Consider the following 23,283-nt stretch of genomic DNA (forward strand, 5'->3'; position numbering starts at 1 on the left):
CTGAATTCAAGTTGAAAATTAATTTGAATTAAGTCATTTTGAACAATATGAAAATACTGAAGATTTGAAATTGTGTAGTGCCACAATTGAATATTTGAATATTTTTCAAAACGTACCTGGTTTTCAACCTGCAGCCTCTGTACCACTTCTTCCAATTCATCTGTTGACTCCACTGACTCTTGATGCAACGTCTGCTCAGTGAATTTCTTCCGAATGGCTTCAATCTTGTCATCGTGCTTCCTCATCATTTCTGACCGGGACTTCTGCAACTCTTCGATAAACTTCATCTCCTGTTCTTGCCTAATTGCCTTCAGCTGCGTCTTAAGCTCAAGGTCGAGGTTAGTCTTGTACTGGCGCTTTTCATCGCGTAACTCCAACTCGATCTCGGCCCGCAGACGCTGCTTTTCAATTGCGGCCATATCCTTTAAGTGTTCAGTGAGTTGCTTCATTTCAAACTCATGTTTTGCTTCAAGTCCTTTGATTTGGTTTTTCAGGTCATCTGCAGGAGGAACATCTTCGACCATCAAATGGATCTCCTCTGGCTCATCTTGCAAACTTTTCTGGCACCAAATTTCATCACCTGGGAATGGTGACGCAGGGCTGTCTGGGACTCCCTCCATCTCAAACACTCCTTGCAAAATAGATTTTCCCTCAAATTCTGCATTTGGTGAAGGAATTCGAGCTAACTCTTCCCCAGCCTGCATATCACCCTCCCACGGGATGAAATCCCCTGTTTCATCAGCAGCAGCATTACCAAGCATACATTCAAGCTCTCGGATCTTCTCCCGCCTCACAGAAATGTCCATCTGCAGTTTTTCATTTTCGGCTTTGAGGAACACAATTTCCTCATTGAGTTCTTCAACAACTTGTTTTTGTTCCTCACTCTGGATGTTCAACTCCAAGCGAACTTCTTCCAATTCTTCTTGGTACTGGTCCCTCAGCTGCCTCTCCTGGTTGAGCAGCTCCTCCAAGCTGTTCCCCTTCATAGCTTCAATCTCCTCATTCTCTTGCATGAGCTCAAACCTCAGCCCTTCTAACTCCTCCATATGTTTGGCATTCGAAGCCTCCAACTGCTTCTCTTTGACGTCATGCTCGTACACCAAATCTTTCAACCTCTGAATTTCTGTATCATGCTCGTTTTGTAAATTCTTAACATTCTGCTCACATTTGACTTTCACGGTGTCCCTCTCTTCTATCAGTTGCTCACACTCAGCCTGCATTTCTCGCAAATCAACCCCAAGGGCAGTAGCAAGTTTTTCAAGTTCTTCAATCTTAGTTGCAGTCTCTCCATCCTTGGCCTTCAACTTTTCCTCAAGCTCCGTGATACACCTGTCTGACTCTTCTAACTTCTTCTTCAGCTCTGACAATTTCTCTTGAAGGGGAAGAGCATCCATAGAAAGAACATCCACGGAATGTTCTCCATCAGTTGTTTCAGTACCTGAGGATTCCTTGTCTGCTTCTACTAGGCTTCCTTGCGTAACAGGACCCTGATACGGTACAGTTGTACTTCCAATGTTTTGTTCTGAAATGCCACCTGCTGCAAATGCACTTTGGCCTTCAAGAGCATCTGTACCCTGCTCCTCTCTGTTGTCAGCAGTGGATTCATCTAATAAGGCATGGTATGGTGAAGCACTAGAAACAGCATACACCTGCTCAGCCATGACTTGTTCCTCGAGACTGCTTTCAGGGGACTTTGGGCAATTTTTCTCTAACTCCAAGGCGACCAATTCAGACATCAAGCTCTCAAGAGCTTCTGGGTTAAACCTGTCTTGCCCTTCCAAGGATGCTACCACTGAAACTTGTTCAGAATCAGTAGAGACACTCCTCTCAGCTACTTCTGGCAACTGATCACTGATACTAGCTGGTGCTTCACCACCATCCAGAAGTGGACCCTCATTTGATGCTGCCACAAAGAACTGTACTTCGGAAGCAACATCCTCTGACATTTCAGGTTCAATTAGTTCTGATGAAATGAAACCCTCTGCCTCGGCATTAGCTGATGCGAGTCCTCCCATGGACACCGAATCCGGTACAGTGAATACAGAGCCCACCACTTCAGGACTGATCTTCAACTCCACGGATTCAGGACAAATATTCTCCAGCAGTCCTCCAGTCAACATTTGCTCCTCAATGGTCTCCATTGCAATTTCTTGTTCTGGCTCAAATAGAACATATGGAGGAACTGCTTGTTTGGATTTATCATCGGCTCGGATGCTGCCTTCAGCCCAAGCCAGCTTGAGTGCAGCCCTCAATTGGTCATTCTCCATCTTCAATCTTGCCAACTCCTCTGCATGGTTTTCATTGACATTCGTCAGGGCAGCATCATAGCCAAACACAATTGCATCATAATTGGCCTTCTGATCTGCAACAAAGCGTTCATGCTCAGTTCTCAGGATATACATGTCATCAGGCAGGAGTTCAGACCCTAAACCGGAATGGAGATTTGAGACTTCAATTTCGTATTTCCTGAGTTGGTCTCGTAGGTGGGATTTCTCAGACTCAGCTTTACCTTCAAGGTCTTTCTTCAAAGCCTTACAGTCCTCTTCATGTTTTTCCCTCATGCTCTCTATCACAGTTGCCAAGTCAGCATAGTTGTCCTGCTGTGCTCTGTTCTCAAGTTGTGCTTGCTCATACTTTTCTGCAGCATTGCACAAATCTTTTTCATAGGCTGATTTCAGGGTGTTCAGTTCTTCCCTAGATGTGATCAAATCTTCAATGATCTTGCTCTTTTGATCTTGAAGGTCCTTAACACTTGCCTCGTAGCTTTTTCTGCCCTTCTTGTTTTCTTCAACTTCTTTTCTCATCTTCTCCAACTCTTCAGCATGATCTTTGCCAAGTGTCTCAATCTCATTTTCATGAATTTTTAACAGTGCTTCCTTGTCAGCATCCATTGTGCGTCTGACATTTTCCAAAGCCTGGTCGTAACCCTTTTGCATGCTCTCCACTTCCACTTTCATTTTTTCCTTCATTTTCTCCATCTCTACCACAAACTCCTTGTGTGCATGATCAAACTCCTTTTCAAAATCACGAACAGTAGCTTCAAGTCTTGAAATACTTGCTCCACTTTCCTCAAGACTTTGCCTCAATCCAAGATTCTCATCTTTAAAACCAGCACACAAGTCTTTCAAATTGTGAGCTATTTCTTCCAACTCTTTATTCTCCTTTTCAACAGCGACCAACTTGTTGACCAGGTCTTCATAAGCTTCCTGAAGATCACTGGCCCCCAGCTTCTTCACTTGTTCAACCTGATGCCATCGTTCTAAATCAGTACATTTTTCTTCGAAACGTTTCTTCTCCTCTTCAAGAGTTAGAACATCTGCTTTCAGACTGGCAATGTCTGCCTCCAATCTTTCCACTTCATGCCCTTTGTTTTGCTTGTCTGCTGCATGGTCATCATCCTCCTGTTTGTACTTGTCGCAGATCTCCAGCAAGTCATTCACCTGCGATGTCAACTTCTCCTTCTCCTCTTTAAAATGTTGCGACTCTGCAATCCTGTCATCATAATCATCGACATAACGTAACAATGCCTCTTTGTCAGCTTCAAACTCTGCAAGCCGTTCCTGAACGGCCTTTAATTCTGCCTGAACAGCTCGAGTCTCATGTTGCGATTCATTCAACTGGTGTTGCACACCAAGAACCTCCTCACTCAGTTCAGCTTTAGCTTGCATACTACCAGCAAGCTTGTCAAACTGATCATGCAATGAAACCAAGTCTCGTTCCTTAACTGTCAAATCTTCTTTTAACTGTTGCAAGTCAGCAGCAAGAGTCTGGTTCTCCGCCTTAACTCCAGTCAATTCCTGCAACTGTTGTGTAAGTTCTTTGACATGCTCTTGCTGACAAACCAAATCGTCTTCTTTGGCAGACAAGTCCTCCTTCACCCGTTGCAAGTCCGTAGCAAGAGTCTGGTTCAGGGACTGAACATCATGCAAATTGTCCAACAGCCCTCTCATTTCATTGCTCAATTCCCTTTCTTTCTCATTCTCAAGTTTCTGATTGATATTCTCTTCCTGCAAGTCATTACAGCTCTGCAAGTATTCGTTACAGTTCTGTTCAAGCTTCTCAATGGTTCCTTCTAAACTGCTGACCTGGGCTGAAAGTTCACTGTTCTTATTTATCAGATCTTCGATTTTCTGAACATTGTCCTCCTTGGAATTTGCAAGGACACTCCTGAGATTTCTGTTATCAATTTCTAATCTTTCCACTTCATTCCTAAACCCATGGGTCTGCTCAGTCAGAGTATTAAGAGAAGTTACATACTCATCCTTGCTCACTGTTATCGTAGCAACCTCCAAAGCCAATTCTTCTTTTTCTTCAGCCAATTTGACTAACTCCTTGGTTGATTCGTCTAATTTCTTTTCAAGCTCATCCGCTGAAGCTTGAACATCTGTTTCAGTCTCCTGATCCTGATACGTTCTGAGTTGTGTTTTGATAGCTTCATTCTCCTCTAGTAGGTTAGTCAAGCACTCTTCCTTATCTGACAGATTATCTCTCATACCCTGAAGGTCATTCGTAGACCTTGCCCGGTCAATTTTTCCGGCCGTCAACTGACTCATCAACTCCTCATTGCGCACTTCCCGGATCTCAAGCTCACGTTTCTGTGCAGCTAGCTCCTCCCGAAGAGTAACAAAGTCCCTCTCCTTCGCAGACAAATCTTCACCAAGATTTTTTACATCTTCCTGAAGGCGGGCATTTTCACCACTCAACCCATTTAACTGTTCAGTCAGCTCCTCAACCAACTCATCCTGTTTCTCCAGGGCAAGCCTTTGAGTGACAGCCTCCTGTTGTAAGTCGTTAGAACTCAGCAAATACTCATTGCAGTTACTTTCAAGCAATTGGTTCTTTAGTTCAAAATCTTCGATGGCATCAGCACTCGCTTCTTTGGACTTTTTGAGTTGGTTCTTGAGGCTTTCATTCTCAACTTCTAGCCTCTCCACTTCCCCTTGAAACCTGGACACTTGTTGACCCAAGGTATCGAAAGTTGTTGCGTATTCGTCCCGTGCAGCACATGCCTCAGATAATTCCACCTTTCGGCGTTCTTTTTCTTTCGCAGCTTTGCCAAGTTGTATTTTAAGCTTTTTCTTCTCTTGTTCAAAAAATTCAATGACATCATCATGCTTGGCAAGAATTTCTTGCATTTTCTCCTTTTGAAGATTTAGTTCCTGCCGCTGTTTGTTTATTTCATCCTTGTATGCCTTCTCGGCAGCCTCTTTTTCTGACTTAATGTTGCTGACCTGTGCATTCAGGATGTCTGCATCAGCAACATAACCATCTACCTGCTTAAACAACTCAGAGATCTGCTCAGCAAAATCCCTAAGCTTTGCTTCCAACTCAGTTATCTTTGTATCTTTGCCATTAGAATCACTCTGTAACTTAGCGTACATGTCTTGAAGGGATGCAATCTCACTTTGTAAACCTTCCAACTTTTCTTTCTCCTCTTGGTGAAGGTTGTTGATATCCTCCTGCAGAACAAAGTTCTCCTCCATCAACAACGCAACCTTAGCCTGAGAATCTTTCAACTTTGTAAGCACATCGTCTGTTTCCACTTGAACTGATTGATTCTCAGTTGAGGTCTTTTTGCTCTCTTTGCTAGTAGCCAATCCCTCTTGCAGTGACTCATTCGATTGTTGAGGAGAATCTCCCTGATCTGTAGTTTTCAGATTTTCAACAGCAGTTCCCTCGAACTTCTGCATTTGCTCCTCTAATGTAATCTCCATGGTCTTCCGCTCCCTCTCCGCCTTAGACAGCAACTGTTTCAGCTTTGCCAAGTTTAGTTTATAAGCGTCCACATCAGCCAATTCTAACTGTAACTGCGACACAGCCACAACAGCTTCAGCAATCAACTCTGCAACTATTTTCTGGGCAGAACTTTCTGTATGTTCTGCCTGCTGTTTCAACTTCTCATGTTCAGAGCTTAGATTCTCAAGCAACATTCGCAACTTTTCAACTTCTCTTCCTGATTCAGCTACATTTAAGGCCATGCATGTCTGTTGTTCCACCGCCTTTTCATTCTGTCGGTCCACTTGTTCTGTCAAATATCCACACTCCGAACACAGTCTCTCGATTTGGTTCTGCGATTCTGTTTCAAGGCTTTCATACTTCTGCATCTGATCCTCCAAGGATGTTTCCAAGACTTTCTTCTCCCCTTCTGAGTCTGAAAGTAACTGCTTCAGCTTTGCTAGGTTCAGTTTGTATGCATCAACATCAGCCAATTCTAACTGTAACTTTGACACAGCCACAACCGCTTCAGCAATCAACTCTGCAACCATTTTCTGGGCAGAACTTTCTGTATGTTCTGCCTGCTGTTTCAACTCCTCATGTGCAGAGCTTAGATTCTCGAGCAACATTCGCAACTTTTCAACTTCTCTCCCTGATTCAGCTACATTTAAGGCCATGCATGTCTGTTGTTCCACCGCCTTTGCATTCTGTCGGTCCACTTGTTCTGTCAAATATCCACACTCCGAACACAATCTCTCAATTTGGTTCTGCGATTCTGTTTCAAGGCTTTCATACTTCTGCATCTGATCCTCCAAGGAAGTTTCCAAGACTTTCTTTTCCCCTTCTGAGTCTGAAAGCAACTGCTTCAGCTTCGCTAGGTTCAGTTTGTATGCATCAACATCAGCCAATTCTAACTGTAACTTTGACACAGCCACAACAGCTTCAGCAATCAACTCTGCAACCATTTTCTGGGCAGAACTCTCTGTATGTTCTGCCTGCTGTTTCAACTTCTCATGTTCAGAGCTTAGATTCTCAAGCAACATTCTCAATTTTGCAACTTCTCCTCCCGATTCAGCAGCAACTAAGAGCATGTCTGTCTGATACTCTATGGACTTTTCCTTCTGCTGCTCAAGTTCTTCTTTCACCTGTTCACATTCACTTCTTATTCCTTCTATTTGGTTCTGCGATTCCGATTCTCGGCCTTCATACTTATGCATCTGCTCAGTGATCGAGTTCTCCATGACTTTCCTTTCTTTTTCCGCATCTGATAGCAATTGCTTCAGCTTCGCTAGGTTCAATTTATAAGCATCAACATCAGCCAATTCTAACTGCAGCTGCGACACAGCTACCACAGCCTCAGCAATCAACTCGGCAACCATTCTCTGGGCAGAACTTTCCGTATTTTGATATTTCTGTTTCAACTGCTCATGCTCAGAGCTCAGATTCTCTAACACCATTCTAAGTTTTGCTAATTCTGCCTGCGACTCTGATGCAATCAAGGACATCCTAGTCCGATGTTCAATTGTCATTCCATCTTGTTTGCGAATTTCCTCATTAACAACTCTCTGCAGTTGACTTCTCTGAGCTTCAGATTGGCTGAGCAAGTCCTTTAGTTTTGCCAAGTTTAGTTTGTAAGCGTCAAGATCAGTGTTCGCCAGCTGTAACTCTGCATAGGAAATAGTCTGTTTTGTGACTAAATCAGCCACATAGTCCTGACTTTTTTCACTAAGTTGATCTAAGTGCAGCTTAAGATGGTCACATTCTGTACGAAGAGTCTGGTTGAGATCCTGAAGCACCTTTTCCTTAGATTCTGCATTCTCCAAAGCAGATTCTAGGACAATGATCTTTGATTCAAGAGCGGCATTGTCAGATTTACATTGGTCAACAACAGACTTTAATTGGCACAGATTGGCTCTGTGAATGCTCAAATCATCTCCTAATACAGTTACTTGAGCACGGTTAACAGCTTCCATAACAATGGCACCAGCGTGTTCCTGAAGTGACAACTCTGACAAATCGCTTCTCTCATGCTTCCTCTTTTCCAACTCAGAACTCAAGCTTTTTGCCAACATCCTAAACCTATCCTTCTCTGCTTTCTCCTTTCTAATATCTGCAGTGAGTATTGATTCTGAATTCCACTTATCATATTCTAAACCAGTGAGCTGTGATTTCAAATCTGAGTGCTCTTTCTTCATCTCGCGAAGCATCTGCTTTAACTTTGAGATAGTTGATTCATGGGTATCTGATCCTGCTTCCTGGCCAAATCCTTCAGCAGCAGAATCAACTTGATCTGAGGCAGAAGTAGCTTGAGTTGATCCTAGGATATGCTCCTTCTCTTCACGAAGTCGTTGCAACTCAGACCCAATACTTTCAGCCAAGACGCGGTACTCCATCTCCTCCTCCAAGCCTTGGTCCTTGAGAAGAGCAACAGCATTTTTCTTCTCAAACTCCAGGCCTTTGATTCTCCTCTCCAGTTCATACTTCTCTCTCTGAGCTGTCCTACTGACATCCCTCAACATAGCCATGTTCACTTGGTATGCTTCATTGTCATTCACAAGAAGCTGAATCTTTGCATTCGATGTGACCATCTCAGCCACTCGTACCGAGCGCTCCTTCACAAGGATACTCTCCAAATTGTCCTTTTCTTTTTTCTGTTTCTCTACTTCAGAACTGAGGTTCTCAATCAACATCCTGTAGTTCGGGTAATCTGACAAATGATCTGGAACTCTTGGCCTAGGTGTAGAGTGTTCTATATCTTCAGGATTGATAAGGGGGGAACTTACAGCTTCTTCAACGATCAGTTCAGGATCAGATCTGGAGGGTGTCATGACTATGGCATCAGATTCGGAATAGGACAGCTGATTTAATACGGCTAGTGAATCTTCAATGGCAGATGCAACCAGGGGAACTTCAGACGGAATGATATCATCTTCTGAGACATGCTCATTGAATGGCACATTTGGTATAGCATCAGTATCAGGAATGGTTTCATCAACCATAATGGCCACTAACTCGTGAGCAGCAGCTCCAATATGAGCAAGCTTTGCTGGCGGGATCACTTCTTCATTAGCACCATCAGTTATATCACCAGTGCAAGTGATGGACTGCTTTGGATCGATGTCTTCAGAAGGTATGAATGAACGCCCTGACTGCGCTGGAGCAACTTCACAGGGAACAATGATGTTCTCGACAATCAGCTCCACACTGGAGGCAGAACAACCATCCAGGAGTGTTGCTGATTGTTGGGCATGAATCCTTTCCACAACATCCAATTCCTCTTCGGACTTTCGTTTTTCCAATGCAGCACCCAATCTCTGAACTTCTGTACGGAGATGGTTTCTTTCAACTTCAAGTGCCTGCAAAGTTGCATTGGCCGTCTGCTTGTCAAGTTTCAGATTACTGACTTCAGCTTGCAAATTTGATATCAAACTATCATCAGAGACCTCTTCCACTTCAACATGCGGCTTCTCCAACTCAGCCCTCAAAGCTGCCTCAATCGATTCAGAACGAAGTCGAGAACAATTCACTTCTTCTTTCTCTGCCTTGAGCTCTTGAACTTGAGCCTGTAGCTGTTTGATCTGTGCTTTCTGCTCAGCAGTACTCTTTAGGAGTGCAGACACCATTTCTTGATTCGCCGCGACTTTCAACCTCTCAGCTTTGAGCTCATCAGTAAGCTTGCTCTTTTCGAGTTCAGCTGCGTCAACGCACAGATTCTTGTGTACAACCTGATCAATCAAGTCCTGGATCCTCTCATCATACATGTTAGCTTGTATCTGAAATCGAGGGGAACTAGCCTCCTTGCCAAACCGATCCAGCTGCACATAGAGATTTTCAATGTTTGTTTGAAGTTTCTCAACTTCGTTGCTCAAGTATACGTTTTTGGTGCTCATGTCCTTGATTTGGCGATCCAGCCCATCTTTTTCTTCTTCTAAGTTCTGAACTTGTTGACCGGATGTTTCAACTTGGGAAGCCTTTGCCTGGATATCAGCACTCTGTTCGAGTATTAGATTACCCTGTTGATTGATATGGGAATCTCTCTGTTGTAGGGCAATGGTCAGCTGTTCTGCATTATACTGCATAGCATGGTATGCTTTGCTCCATCCTTCCAAAGCAGTCCTCATCTTGCCAATATCATCATTCCTTCCAAGTATCTGCTCATTCAACATGGTGATTTCATGTGCATGGCCCTCATTCAGTCTGGACATCTGTTCCAAGAGGTCACTACTGTCATGCTGGTAATGATCAACCTCCTTCTTTAGGCTTCGAACATCACTCCCAAGCTCATTACTCAACCCCTCTTTTTCAGCTAAGACCTGGTCCAGCTTTTGCTTGAAGTTGTCCCTCTCAACTTTCACAATCTCCAATTCCTGGAGAACGGCATCCTTCCCTGTTCTGAGCTCACCCAACTTCTCCTTGTAATCCTGCACATCCACAGAAAGCTTTTCGACCTCCGTGCTAAGAAGCTTATCAGTGTCGTTCTCCATTAACAATCTCTCAATCTGTAGCCGGTAATGCTGAATCTCCTGTTGCGCGCGAGTGATCTCTTCTAAACTTTGATCCAAATGATCCTGAAGGGACCGAATCTCTAAAAGGTGACCTTGGGTTTGACTCTGCTCTTGACCAAGCAGATTGGAAAGATGCTGATTCTTGTTTTGCTCCTGCGCAACAGCTTCTGAGAGCTGCTTTTTTTGATAATGTTCCTGGTTCAAAACTTGTGACATCTGTTCCTTTTCCTTTAGCAAAATATCAATGGTCTGCAGATGGCCACCGATGGCTAAATCCTTGTTTTGTATTGCAAATTGAGCAGCTCGGACTTCATCCCACAGTTTCTGAACTTCATTGGACTTTTGCAGGATCTGTTTCCTCTCAGAGTCAACATCCTTCCCCAACTTTTCAATCACAGCAGTTGCTTCAGAGATTTTCTTTTCTTTCTCCATGACAAGTTGTTGCAGAGTTTGAACCTCATTAGCCAACCTTTCAACCTCCTTGTGAGAGTTCAACTCCTTCGCTTGGAGTATCTCAATCTCCACAGTCTCCATTTCAGCACTCCTCCCAAAATTCTCAATGGCGATTGCATCCTCTGAAATCTTCTGCTCTCTGTCTTGTAACTGTGCCTCCACTGCGGTAACCGTGTTGGACAAGCTGTCCACTTTTTGCCTACTTTCTGTCATAATTCTCTCCCTCTCAAGCAATGCCTGCTCCATTACAACTGCCTCCTTTGAAAATCTTTCTATTTCTGCCTCAGTCTTGGTGGCCAGCATTTCTAACTGCTTTACCTCTTTCACCTTCTGCTCAAACTTCATTCTTTCATTTTCAACATCCTTTTCCAGTCGCAAAATCACCTCGGCATCTTCAGATATTTGACATTCTTTATCATGCACCTGCTGCTTCAATGTTCCCAATTCCTCCAGTAACTTGTCAAATTCCTTCTGATTTTCCATCTCTGCCTGTTGACCCTGAAAGAGTCTCTCCAACTGCCCTTTGTAGTGAGCAATTTCATCAGTCAAACTCTTGACCTGGACCTCCCTCTTTTCAATGGCACTTTGTTTTTCTCGTGAGGCATCCCACCGTTTCCCAACTTCTTCTCTAAGATGTTCAATCTCCTGATTTTTCTCGCTGACCTCCCATTCGTGTTCTTGAGACAACGACTCCAGCTGTCTTTGGAGCTGTTCCAATTCAGCCTGGAGCACATTGCATCTACTTTCTTTGTCATTCAAGTGTCCATTCAGCTGTTCAGTCTGCTGAACCTTTTGAGACAAGTCTAAAGACATACTTGCAATATCGCCCTTCAGTGTCCCCACCTCAATATCTCTTGCTTTCAGCACCTCAAGATGTTTGCTCTCCGCGGCCTCTAGATCTTGAGCAGTTTTTTCAACCAAGTGATCCCTTTCAGAAATTTTATCAGACAACTGAGATATTTCGACTTTTAAGGACTCCAATTGCCGGTCCTTCTCACTGACTATGCCATTCATATTCTCCCTTGCAACCTGTAAATCATGCGCAAGTTTTACAACTTCTATCTCCTTCTCTATCACCATGGCGTTATTTTGAGCAAGATCAGCTCTCAACAACTCAGACTCCCTATCCTTTTCACTAATTACTGCATTACATCTTTCCTCCGAAATCCCCAAATCATATGCAAGTTTTCTGACCTTTTCCTGTTCTTCGGATACTTTAGAAGACAACTGAGAAAGTTCATCTTTGAGATCTGAACACGTATGCTCCAGTTCATGGTTTTGTTTCTCTAATGCCAAACCCCTCACTTTCAAATCCTGAATCTTTCCCTCACGTTCGTCTAGTTGAGTTTGTAACTCTCTACGCATTGTATCAGAGTCTTTCCAACAGTCAGACAATTTTTTACATTCAGTTTCACATTCTTTGTTCCTATTTTCCAAGTCTAAATGCTTTGTTTTGAAATCCTTTAACCGGTTCTCAGCTTCATTCAGCCGAGCTTTCAATTGATGAACATTTTCATCTGTCAATTCCTTGGTTGAACAACTGTCTTTCAAAAGTTTATCTAAGTCATTTCTATCACTTTCAAGTTTGAGACATTTCTCTTGAAGTTCAAGACACTGGTTTTGAGACTCCCTGGACCGACACTCCATCTCACTCAAAGCCCCCTCAAGATGCAGACGCTGCGTCTCAAGAGTATTGCACTTTTCATTCGAGTCATTGTAGCTATCCTCCATGTCGGATTTCTCATTTTCTAACTGTTTACACCTCTCTCCTAACACACCAAGCCTCTCTTCAAAATCACTAAAAATGAAATCTGAATCTGACACTGATTTAGCAGCTTTCTCATACTTTACCCCCAAGTCCCTGCATTGAGTTTCAAATTCCTTTTGTTTACTTTCAAGGACTGAATTCAGATTTTTCAATTCTTTACACTCCTCCTGCAAGGCTACGATATCATCCTCAAATTGTAAACACCGGTTTTCAACCATCTCGTTTATTTTCATCAACTCGGCATTCGCTTCCATGATTTCCGCTGCCTCATCACTAGCACCAATACGGCTCTGATCTGACAAGAGACCAGAACCCTCAGCAGCGGAATCTAACTGGTTCTTCAATGACTGACACTCTTCCTCAAGAGCTGCGATCTTTTGAACCAATTCAGCCTTCGACTCTCCAACCACAGCAGCTTTATCTGTAGCACCAGTCACCCTGGGTGATATCTCCTCAGCAGACGTTTGACCAATCTGCTTATCAGGCCCAGTCGCCTGTTGAAATTTCTCAGCAGTTACACCAAACTTTGCCCTCAAGGATTTACACTCTGTTTCAAGCCTCTTTATCTCTGTTTCTTTTTCATTTCTACTAATGTCCAACTGTTCTTTCAAAGTTCTTATTTCATCTTGGTAGGCTATTTCAGCATTTTCCAAGGCATGAACAAGTGATGGCTGAAGGGCGTCTTTTGGTGGACTGTCAATTTCGTCTAGTACTCCAAGATTCTCCTCTGCTGCATGATTAGATGAAGGCGAATATGTATCCAAGTCAATTTCAGGCTCTTTTCCAGCCTCCACTTGATGACTACTTTGGTCACCAGACATCTCCACTGGGACTGTATCCGGAGCTGTAACTAAATTCTTCGGAACAGGTGAAAAATAGTCAGATAAAGTTTTTACAGGCAGATTGCTGTTCACACCCAACTGAACACTTTGGTTTGGAGACACCTCATTATACTGCACTGCTACTGGGATTATATCTCCCTGGTCATCATGATCTAAACTCGGGCAAGATTCTTTATTGGAAGACATGACCCCATGTTCTGATGACGGAGGAGTAATCTCCTCCCCACCAAATAATATATCTTTGTCAGCCGATGACTCTTCCTGCTGCATTTCTAACGGAATAATTGCTTCTTCCAAAACTGAAGGTGAAGATACATCCAATTTGATGTTTAAGGAAACGTCATCCTGCATTGCAACCACAGGAGTCGTAGCATCAACACCAAGAAGGGCACGTTGGTCAACTGATGCCTCTTCAGATTGAATTTCTACGGGAATCACCTCTTCTTCATGGACAAGAGGCGAAAGAGATTTCGTTTCTACAGAGTTCATCAGGTTTTCCAAATTGAACAAATCAGGACCACTGGAAGTGGAAGACAATTTTAAATGCGAAGCAGACACCACTCCCTGTAAAGCAGACGTCACACCCTGTGTGGCAGACGTCACCTCCTGTGAGGCAGATATAACATATTGCGGAGCAGACGACATTCCCTCTGCACCTGAGAACAGAATATCCTGCTCAACAGCAGATTCTTCCGATTGAATCCATATGGGCACAACTTTTTCTTCATCAACATCAATAGAACCAGAGTCGAATTTCATATCTGACAGCACTTTCTCTGAGCGAACATTTCCAATCAAACTTTCCCCCTTTTCCAAAGTTTTATCAACCCCAATTGGTATCACAATTTCTTTCCGAGAAACCGAATCTAATTCAGCTCTTAACTGGTCAATTTGAGCAATCTGTTCATTGGAAGACAGCGTCAACATTTCATGTGTCCGTTCCAAACATTTCAACTCTGATTGCAATGTCTCAACAGAGGCTCTAGCCAGCGTTTCGCTTTGTTTCACCTGTTCATGTGCGTTTAACAAATCCTGATTACTCCGTTGTAACGTTTCTAACTCAGCTTGTAATTTTTCGGCAGTAGCATAAGCCTCTGCAGCACTTTTCTGTAACTGCTCTCGTGCATTCATCAATTCTAGATTACTGTATTTCAAACTCTGCACTTCACTTTGTAACGTCTCGGCAGCTGCTCTAACCTCTGCTTCACTTTTCTTCAGAAGTTCAAACTCAATTTGCATATTCACCAACTCTTCAGTACTCTCCTCGAAAGCCTGCCGTTCATTTTGCAATTTACTGGCTGTAGCCTTTGCCTGGGCTTCACTTTTCTTCAACACTTCCACTTCGTCCTTTGCCTCCGCCTCACTTTTCTTCAACCGTTCATTTTCTTCCTGTGTATTCATCAACTCTTCGATTTTGTCAGTGAATTTCGACGTCAGAAGTTTCAAAGTTGCGTCTTTCTCATGTAGAGCTTCTTGTAGACTGACAATCTGTGTTTTTGCACCCAATAATGTCTTGGCAGTCTGCCCTTGCTTTGCAGTCTGTTCTTGGAGAGTCTCACCAGCCTAAAAAGAAACGCTTGAGTTCAGTGAAATACGAAATAACATTTCAGAAGATTTACATCAAAAACTATTTCATTTCTCCAAAGAACTCAGAGGAATTGACATGATTTGCCAAGAAATAGAGTAAGTAGTTTGATAATTTCACTGCCAGAACAAGTATATACTATTATGGTCAATACTGTCAGTGGTCATAGGATACAGCCTGTTAGGGGCTGGTCTAAGGAAGATGGTACAACCAGTTTTTTTCTTAAATTATTAGTTTTATGTGAGATTTCTGTGGTAAATAGGTTGTTATTTCATATCATTATTACGCAATAGAGGTGTGCACCTGGGAGTAGGAGTTTAATGTGTTACAATAGGGCATGTAGGAATGAGTTATGTCTAAGTTAGAGAAATAGGTGGAGTTCTAAAGGGATTTGACAAATTTTTCAATTGAAGTGACTTTTTCCTTCCTGATTGGTACCAAAAGCTGGTCTAATACGAAATGATTTCAACTAATTTTGGAAAGACATGGAACAAAGTGAAAGGATCCACACTGCCACACACAAAACAACTCTGAGAAAATAAAGAGGGATAGCACTGTAAATGCAACCAAGTTCTTACTACAAGGAAAGGAAAAAGAATCATGAAGTCTTTCTGCAAAAACGAAAGTAGTACAGGAGACAAACACCAGCTTGCAACTAAATATTAGCGGTCATGCTACCAGCAACATACACCAAGGTTCAGCCCTGAACTATGCTTTATCAGCCAAGCCGCAAGGCAGGGCCGCATGGCTGGGATGACTAAACTGATGGTGAGATATGATACAGATGACAAAATTGGCATTGGAGCACCAGACACAAGTTTTGAATATTCTCACGGGTAGCTATCTCTTTCCTCTATCCCTTTGTATTAGAGGACAAACAAACTACAATTCTGATCATACTAAACACATTCTGAATGCGTCTAGCCATGGGCATACCTCAAAAGAGCTAGAGACCTCAAGACCGCAACCACCCTGTCATAAGTGACTTTATTTGGTATCTCTATGTACAGCAGGGAAGTGATGGTGGCACATGGAAGAGCATTTAACTTGTGAAGGGAAGGCCAAGGTGGCCACTTGGTACCTTCAACTGGCCTGAAATGGCCAAATGTAACGCAGTATGTCCGCTCCTTCGTTTCTACAGACAGATTTTGGGATTAGGCTGGGGAATGAATGTAAATTGCTTTGAGGCAGTATAACTGTACAGTATGAAGTGCTGTAGAAGAACTTTCTTTTTTTGATTAAGGTGCCAGAGTAACGAAGGTAAAAGATGTGATGAAACTCAGAAAGAGCCTTGAAATGATGACAAGTTCAATGAGCAATAGTGACTGGAAGAAGTTTATAAGGAATGGAGAGAATGACGATGTGTTCACTGTGGCAGTGCAGTCAGCAGTATCGCAGTCAGTCTAGAAAAGTTCCGCAATTTACTTTGATTAACAATTAAGATGACAAGCTATCACTTATGAACTTTCGATCTCACAGACATGCAAAACAAATCAAGCGCAAACCTCTATTGCGTATTATTCTAAAACATACTTGTTGTAATGTAGTATCCTTTTCTATGTAAATTAAACGACGACTTTTCAGAATGGAATTGGAAATGACAATTGAAGTTTACGATATTTGTCTTAGAAGCAACAAATCAAAGACTTCCATAGTCATTATCAGAGCAGACCCTAAACCTATAAATCTTAACTGAATACCAACGCAATACACAAACTTCAGGACAAGCCTTTTCACAACATGTTGGTATCTTATTCTTTCAGATTAAAGAGAAACTAGAATGATCGAATAATAATAACTTGACTATTCACCTCTAGAGGTCTGCGTCTCCAAGACCGGTCGTAAAAATCCACATCCGTTGGTGCTACGAAATCAAAATGATTTCATCTGATCAAAATGGAGATCTAAACGACGTCCCAATTATTGAACTGGAACTTTCATTCAAGGACCACAATATCAAATATTTTTCAAAAGCCCCCCAGCAAATTATTAAATCAGATATCGTTCAAACCTCACTGGAAAAATATTTGGTTAAGGGAAATAATCTACAGTGAACTATGGTAAATTATGGATATCTACGCATGCAGGACTCGGTCAAAAACATATTCTACATTTTAATTTTATTGGACTCTGAACATTGCTTGAACAAAGATTTGAAAGAAATCATGCAAAGGAAGGTCTGTGAAGATCTTAAAGTTGGGACACCTGCAGTTCTAGATAAGTCAAATAAACCTCTCTTATGCTCTCATAGGGTCCTAGTCAAAGGTATGATGAAGGAAAAGCACGTAGCCCCAGACTGAAGTCCTGATATGACATGTATATGCACCACAGCCTGGTTTGTGGTTATGACATGAGTAATCTAACTGCCCATCATAACAGGAACATAACTTGATCTAGCCTCGATTCTCAATGTGCCGATTTAAACCATCCTTCGGAGTGGCCTGCCTCGAACACATGAATTCCTCCAAACATGACACAAGGCAGCATATAATGCGAATATTTCTGTAATGCTTCTGCCCAGGCCTAGGAGACGCAGAGAGCCAACCCTGCAAACCCACACCCTGCAACATGATGTAGTTTTCTTTTTATGTGACAAACACGGGCTTGTTTTAGAGCCAAACATCAAACACATTACACAAAGCGCTGAAAAGTCTACAACTAACACTGAGGTCTGAAAATTGACATATAAAAATTGTTTTCTGGCAATCCAAACAACATTGACAAACGCCACAACATCAACGATCTGAACTGCTGTAAGCACTGCCACAGTTAAGCATGTCAGTGAGTTAGTAATATCAACAAGGAGGTGGTTAGTTTGTGTTAGTAATCTGTGTGCAGTGTTAGTCAAAGAAAAGTTTCCTGCTATGCACAAGTGACCAGGCCAAGGCCAAATCATGTGACTGCTGTCGTGCTGAGTTCACTGAATGGGCATTCCTAATTGCCCTAACTATTACTCAAACTTGTTTTGAGGGGTCACTGGTCATTTTCAAAATTGAGGGTTAACTACCAGTGGTAATTTCATCTTAACATCTTGAATAGATATGTTGTTAGTTGATGATATTTGATATCTCATTCACAACTTGCATACTCTCATTTCATAACAGGAAACCTATCTTCAAAATCCGACATCAAAATAGAACTCGATTGGAAAGTAAGGGGTTGTCTACATTATAAAATCAACAAAAGGAAGCTAAAAATCTACAAATATTCAATCACACTCAAAAATAAATCATCAAAGTTGTTTTTTTACATGCAATGACAAAGTGGCCAACACATGGCAATGTGCACAGTGGACTAAGGGTACCTAATCAGAAAGTTATCCATACTTTCTGAAAAGCTTTTGAAAGGCAAAATCACAAATTCTCTGCATTGGAGAAATGAAATAATTATAAACCAATCTGGCCAGACTAAAAACCAAAGTTCATCCTACCTGTTGCATCTGACCCTGAAGTTGATGAATCTGCTGAGTGAGTTGCTCCGTCTGCACGGAGTATGCTTCCTCTACAGAATTCCTGCCCTGCTTCTCTGTTTGGAGACTGTCAGAGAGCTGTTTTAGCACGTCATCACGTTGGGCTAGTGCCAGTTCGTATTCTTTGACCTTAAACAGAAGAAACGATGGGTCAATCTTTTTCATTACCTTTTCACAACTTAAAACCTATTGAAAGAATCATCAAATAAGCCACACACTACATATAAATCTGATTTTTCATAACCATCAATCGTTTGATTTTGATTTCAGAAACTTAACACCTTCAGCGCCGAACCACGTAGCTTTACGTGGCCCAAATCCCCCCTTCCCTTTGAGCTGGTTATCAGAGTCTCATGGACTTCATGAAAGAACTACGCCATCGCCATCTTCAGGGCAAGGTTGGAACTGAAAAGACCGTCAGTTCCTACCTTGCCCTGAAGATGGCGATGGCGTAGTTCTTTCATGAAGTTTTCAGTTCCAACCTTGCCCTGAAGATGGCGATGGCGTAGTTCTTTTTATGAAGGCCATGAGACTCTGATAACCAGCTCAAAGGGGAGGGGATTTGGGTCACGCAGATCTACGTGCTTCGGCGCTGAAGGTGTCAAAACATGTTTGGCAAAATCATGCAAATCTATGGAGAATAAGTACAAGTAGTCCAAGGAAGTCAATAGGGATGATTAATGGTCATCCAGTCCAATGAATACCTTTCTCTGGAGGTCTTCTTCAACATCAGGCACCAATGCAGAGTCTCCTGATGGGGTGGAGCTCCCATTCAAGGACTAGAGAAAAAGAGAGGCAGTTTTCTTATTTAATTGTAAGAAATGATAATGCATAGCAGCAATAGCAGGTATAGATTTGAAACAAACTGATCCCAATGGCCCAGTGGTCAGGATGTCCACCTTATAAATAGCAGGTCGAAGGTTCAAGCCCTGTTGAGACCCCTTTCTGAAGCGGTCGGTCGGGTAGCTGCTTCCTACATAAATGTAGGGTACAGGCAGCCTGCTTGCCAGGCACCAGGCATTAGAGTTACAGCTACGTGATTCCAGTTTTGGGTAGGATTTGAAAATCAAGTTAAGAGACACATTCACCAAATGATTTCAGCGCGTCTTGATATTTCACACATAACTGTACCTGACTACTCAATTGCCCTCGCAGCTTCTCATTCTCTTGGCTCAGGTCATCAATGGCAGCCTGTTTGCCAAACAACTGCTCTTCCAGTTGTGTGATCTCATCCGCTGCATGTTTTAACTCTACCTTCGCCTCAAAGCTGATGTCAACGTTACTCGTATCCTGAAGTGAAAAATCACACATTTGATATCTACTTAATCCATTAGGTTTCTGCCCAACTGGTGTCGCTCTATCCTAGCTGATGACTCGCAGGATTCGAATTTAACCACTGCCATGGCAGTTGCTCTCCTAAAAATAGATATTTTTGCCCTATCAAATCTTCTGGCACATTTCCAAGTACCCAAGGCCAATATAGCCCTGAAATGTGAGCCCTTTTAGTTCTTTTATTCGTGGCCTAGTCGAGGACATCAGCAATGCAAGATTTTTTTCCTTTTAACTTTTCTATGCCTGTATCTGTAAAGTGTTATAACACGACGCATATAGCAGTGGGACAGGTTGTTAGCTTATAACCACCTGGCAAGTGTGTAGGGGCTGCCTTTGCCAAACATCCACCACTTGCTTAGACCAAGTACCAATAAAAAACGTTTTCAACTTACATCACCTGATAAGTCACTGATCCCAACAGATCCTTGATCACTCTGCAGAACAGAAAAAGACAGTTAACGATGATTCCACAAAATGAATCTTAATACAGCTTACAGCACATGATTCATTCAATAGAATCAAATGATAGTTCAACTCACCTCTTCATATGAGAATGACAGCACATCGCTGGAAACAGACTGATCAGCAGAGTCGGTACCACTTAGTGTCGTAGAGTCTACTCTATTACAACCATCCTCCGCGGTCGGTGTATCAGATTTTCTTCGTTTTTTTCGTGCTTTCCTCTTCTGGAATTGGGCCAACTGCAAAAAAGAGAGGTACCGCTCTCATTGACATTTTTTATTCATGATTCAACATTTTGCAAAAACAAATCATTGGGGAAAAATTTTAAATCACCCTATTTTTACAACATCATGATATTTAAAATTTAAAATCTCATTGACTTTAACCAATGGGTGGCCGACTACAGCTTTGATGTTATCGTCTGTGTTATTCCTAACAGCTGTTTGTGACAGTGTGTCAGACACAAACAACTGTTCCAGGCCATAACCAATATTTTAAAAAAAAGATTTTTCTTTGTATAAATTTCATTTTGTTCAAGTCTAGGCCTTCACACAGGCATGATGCCAAGCTATCACTATCAGCGGCACATCATTGAATCAAGTAAAGAATTTCATACATGATTGATATTATAGCAATGAGTGCACACATCCAAATCAGGACACAGTCAACCGCATCACAGAGTCCATACAATGTACATGACAGTGTCATATGAAGTGAATCGGACTTTCAGTGGCAGAAATGCATTTGGCTCGATTTTCCTGCCATTTCACCTTTAATCGTAAATAGATAATAGTGATTTACCACATCAAAGGATGACCATTCATGCACGACTTTAGGCCTGAATGATCGAAAATGAGATTAGTTGTTTATTTACACTCAAATAGTCGAACCCCAGTTGGCATTGTGCATCGGCTTTTCTAGTTCATATAGTTATGGTATAGTGTTTCTGACAAGTGATTATCATAGGCCTTAGCACAAATGTTTGCCACCATCAATGTCATTGAGAACTTATCAATATTCAGTCAATAAATCATTGTAAAACTAAAATTTTACAGATTTCAAAGGCACAGCCTACACACATGCGCTACTCTGGTTAGAGGCAATTCCCCAATAAGTTTGCACGTCTGAGCATGAGGTATTATGCCCTATTATGTAAGTAATGGGGTCAGCCTATGTAATTATGTTGAAAACGACGTCAAACCACAGTTTTCAGGGAATGACACCATTTTCAACCGAGAGGCTGACCCCCAATATCTCAGTGGAATCAGGCCATTCGACTGCATGCCGCAGGACACTGGACTGATCTCACGAAAAAATTCCAGAACGAAACAAGGTCGAGGTGAGGACGAGGCCGAGGGAAATTTATGAAGTACAAGTGTTCCGCGCTAATTACCGATTAGCGCCATCTTAAGATTGCGCTGCGCATTCTTAGGATCGTTTAATTGCGCGGCAATCTCGAGATCGCGCAAGGGTGAGCGTGCGCTTTTTGCCGATTGCGCATTTTAGAGATGATGATACTTTTACATGTTCAGCTTTGCATTGCCATTGGTAGCTTTATTTTTCACCTAATTTTTTGCTACACCAACAGTCACATTACTGTCATGTGACTGTCTATGGGATGCTGAAAGTAAATTAATTTAATACCGGCCAAAGTTGACTGTCGAGTGGTTGATTTATATTTTGTACCTCAGGCCATACCTCAGGCCATGGAGGTATTATTAAGATAACTGCAGGCCATGGAGGTATTATAAAGATACCTCCATGCTCAGGCATTCGGTTTTATGTTATCTTCTCATTATAAATACTGTTTTATATTTCAGGTTATCCCCTAACACAGCTTGCTGATGGACATCCAACCTGAGAGCAATGCTTTTGAAAATTAATGATTGATCAAGTACATTTGGTTGTAATCTTGCATCCGGATTTACTTAATGAATAAAGAGATACATCTAATAACTAAGATTTTATTATACGTTTATAATTATTTTATTTATAATAACATCCCAATAGTATTTACATTTCCTTGATATATATGATTACACAATACAATGTTTATGATATTTACACTTACAGTCGCACAATATTGTCATGGAACTTAGTTTATTCACCAATTAATGATAATTGATAATTGGTAATTGGTAAATATATGTAAATTAGCGTTCTGTCATAGTGATCAGCAGTGGTAATTAATGCGGCCATGCCTTTGATAATGTGAACAGATCTCAGTATGACACTTTTTGACGAATATGATATGACTTAGTCTCCACAAGGGACGACATTTTCTTTGTCACCAAAGGTGGGATTATAGTCTAATGAATAACGTAGGGGACAACATTTTCTTTCGCACTAAGTGTCCTTTATTCACATTGATGATTATGAACGGCCCCTTACCCCGGTGTAATGTTTTTGAGTGTTTCTGTTTTTGAGTGTTTCCCCTCATTGTTTGGGAACGCTCAAAAATAGATTGACGAGTTTTTCTGTGTATCCCTCCTATTGAAAAGTCATGGTCTCTCTAGCTGCCTATTGTTTGGAAACACTGAAACATGGGGAACAACCACAGATGTTACACCGGCCCTTACCATAAATCTAACAATCCCTGAACAATCATTGAACAATAGAACGAATTCTACTACTATAGTTTTACCTGTTGTTGTGGGACTCGTTTTCTTGTAACATTGCAGAAGTTGATGGGACTTTTCACAAAATTCAAGCCCATGAGCCGTGCGGAAGATTATTGTTGGAATGGCAACCCATAGTTCATATATTTCATCATAATTTATGCAGTCTGATGTTGCAAATTCTCGGAGAGAACATAATAAGTCAGTTATATTATTTGCAGGACAATCATTCATCATTCAATCATTGGCTCGCAAGACCCCCCAACTCCCTTGCGCGATCTCGAGATTGCCGCGCAATTATAGGATCCTAAGAATGCGCAGCGCAATCTTAAGATAGCGCAGATCGGTAAAATGCGCGGAACACAAGTACTAAAGTAGGCCTAACACACCAAAAAACCAAATATATAGGCCCTAGGCCTAATTGCAATATGATATCTTATTACACTACAGCACAACTTCGTTGCCAAAAACGGCCCATATTGCATTTGAAAGTAAAACCGAAAACGACACGTTGGCATCAGTACAAAATGTACA

General features: G+C 41.9%; 1 protein-coding gene across 13 annotated transcripts in view; it reads right to left on the bottom strand.

Annotated features, from left to right (window-relative positions):
- The window catches only part of LOC135500891 (A-kinase anchor protein 9-like), a 92,136-nt gene that overhangs the window by 68,612 nt on the left and 241 nt on the right, over window positions 1–23,283 (bottom strand). For 12 of the 13 annotated variants that reach the window (XM_064792595.1, XM_064792593.1, XM_064792597.1 and 9 more), the window contains exons 2-6: window positions 20,209–20,370; window positions 20,062–20,103; window positions 19,469–19,627; window positions 19,042–19,116; window positions 18,299–18,466 (exon numbers count right to left, since the gene is read on the bottom strand). In XM_064792595.1, coding sequence (XP_064648665.1) covers window positions 18,299–18,466; window positions 19,042–19,116; window positions 19,469–19,627; window positions 20,062–20,103; window positions 20,209–20,370 — 606 coding nt within the window. Of the gene's footprint in view, window positions 1–116; window positions 14,847–18,298; window positions 18,467–19,041; window positions 19,117–19,468; window positions 19,628–20,061; window positions 20,104–20,208; window positions 20,371–23,283 lie in introns of all 13 variants that reach the window. The other variant, XM_064792587.1, reaches the window with a different exon arrangement.

The sequence above is a fragment of the Lineus longissimus genome, chromosome 16, assembly GCF_910592395.1.
Source record: "Lineus longissimus chromosome 16, tnLinLong1.2, whole genome shotgun sequence".
Taxonomy (NCBI): Eukaryota; Metazoa; Nemertea; class Pilidiophora; order Heteronemertea; family Lineidae; genus Lineus; species Lineus longissimus.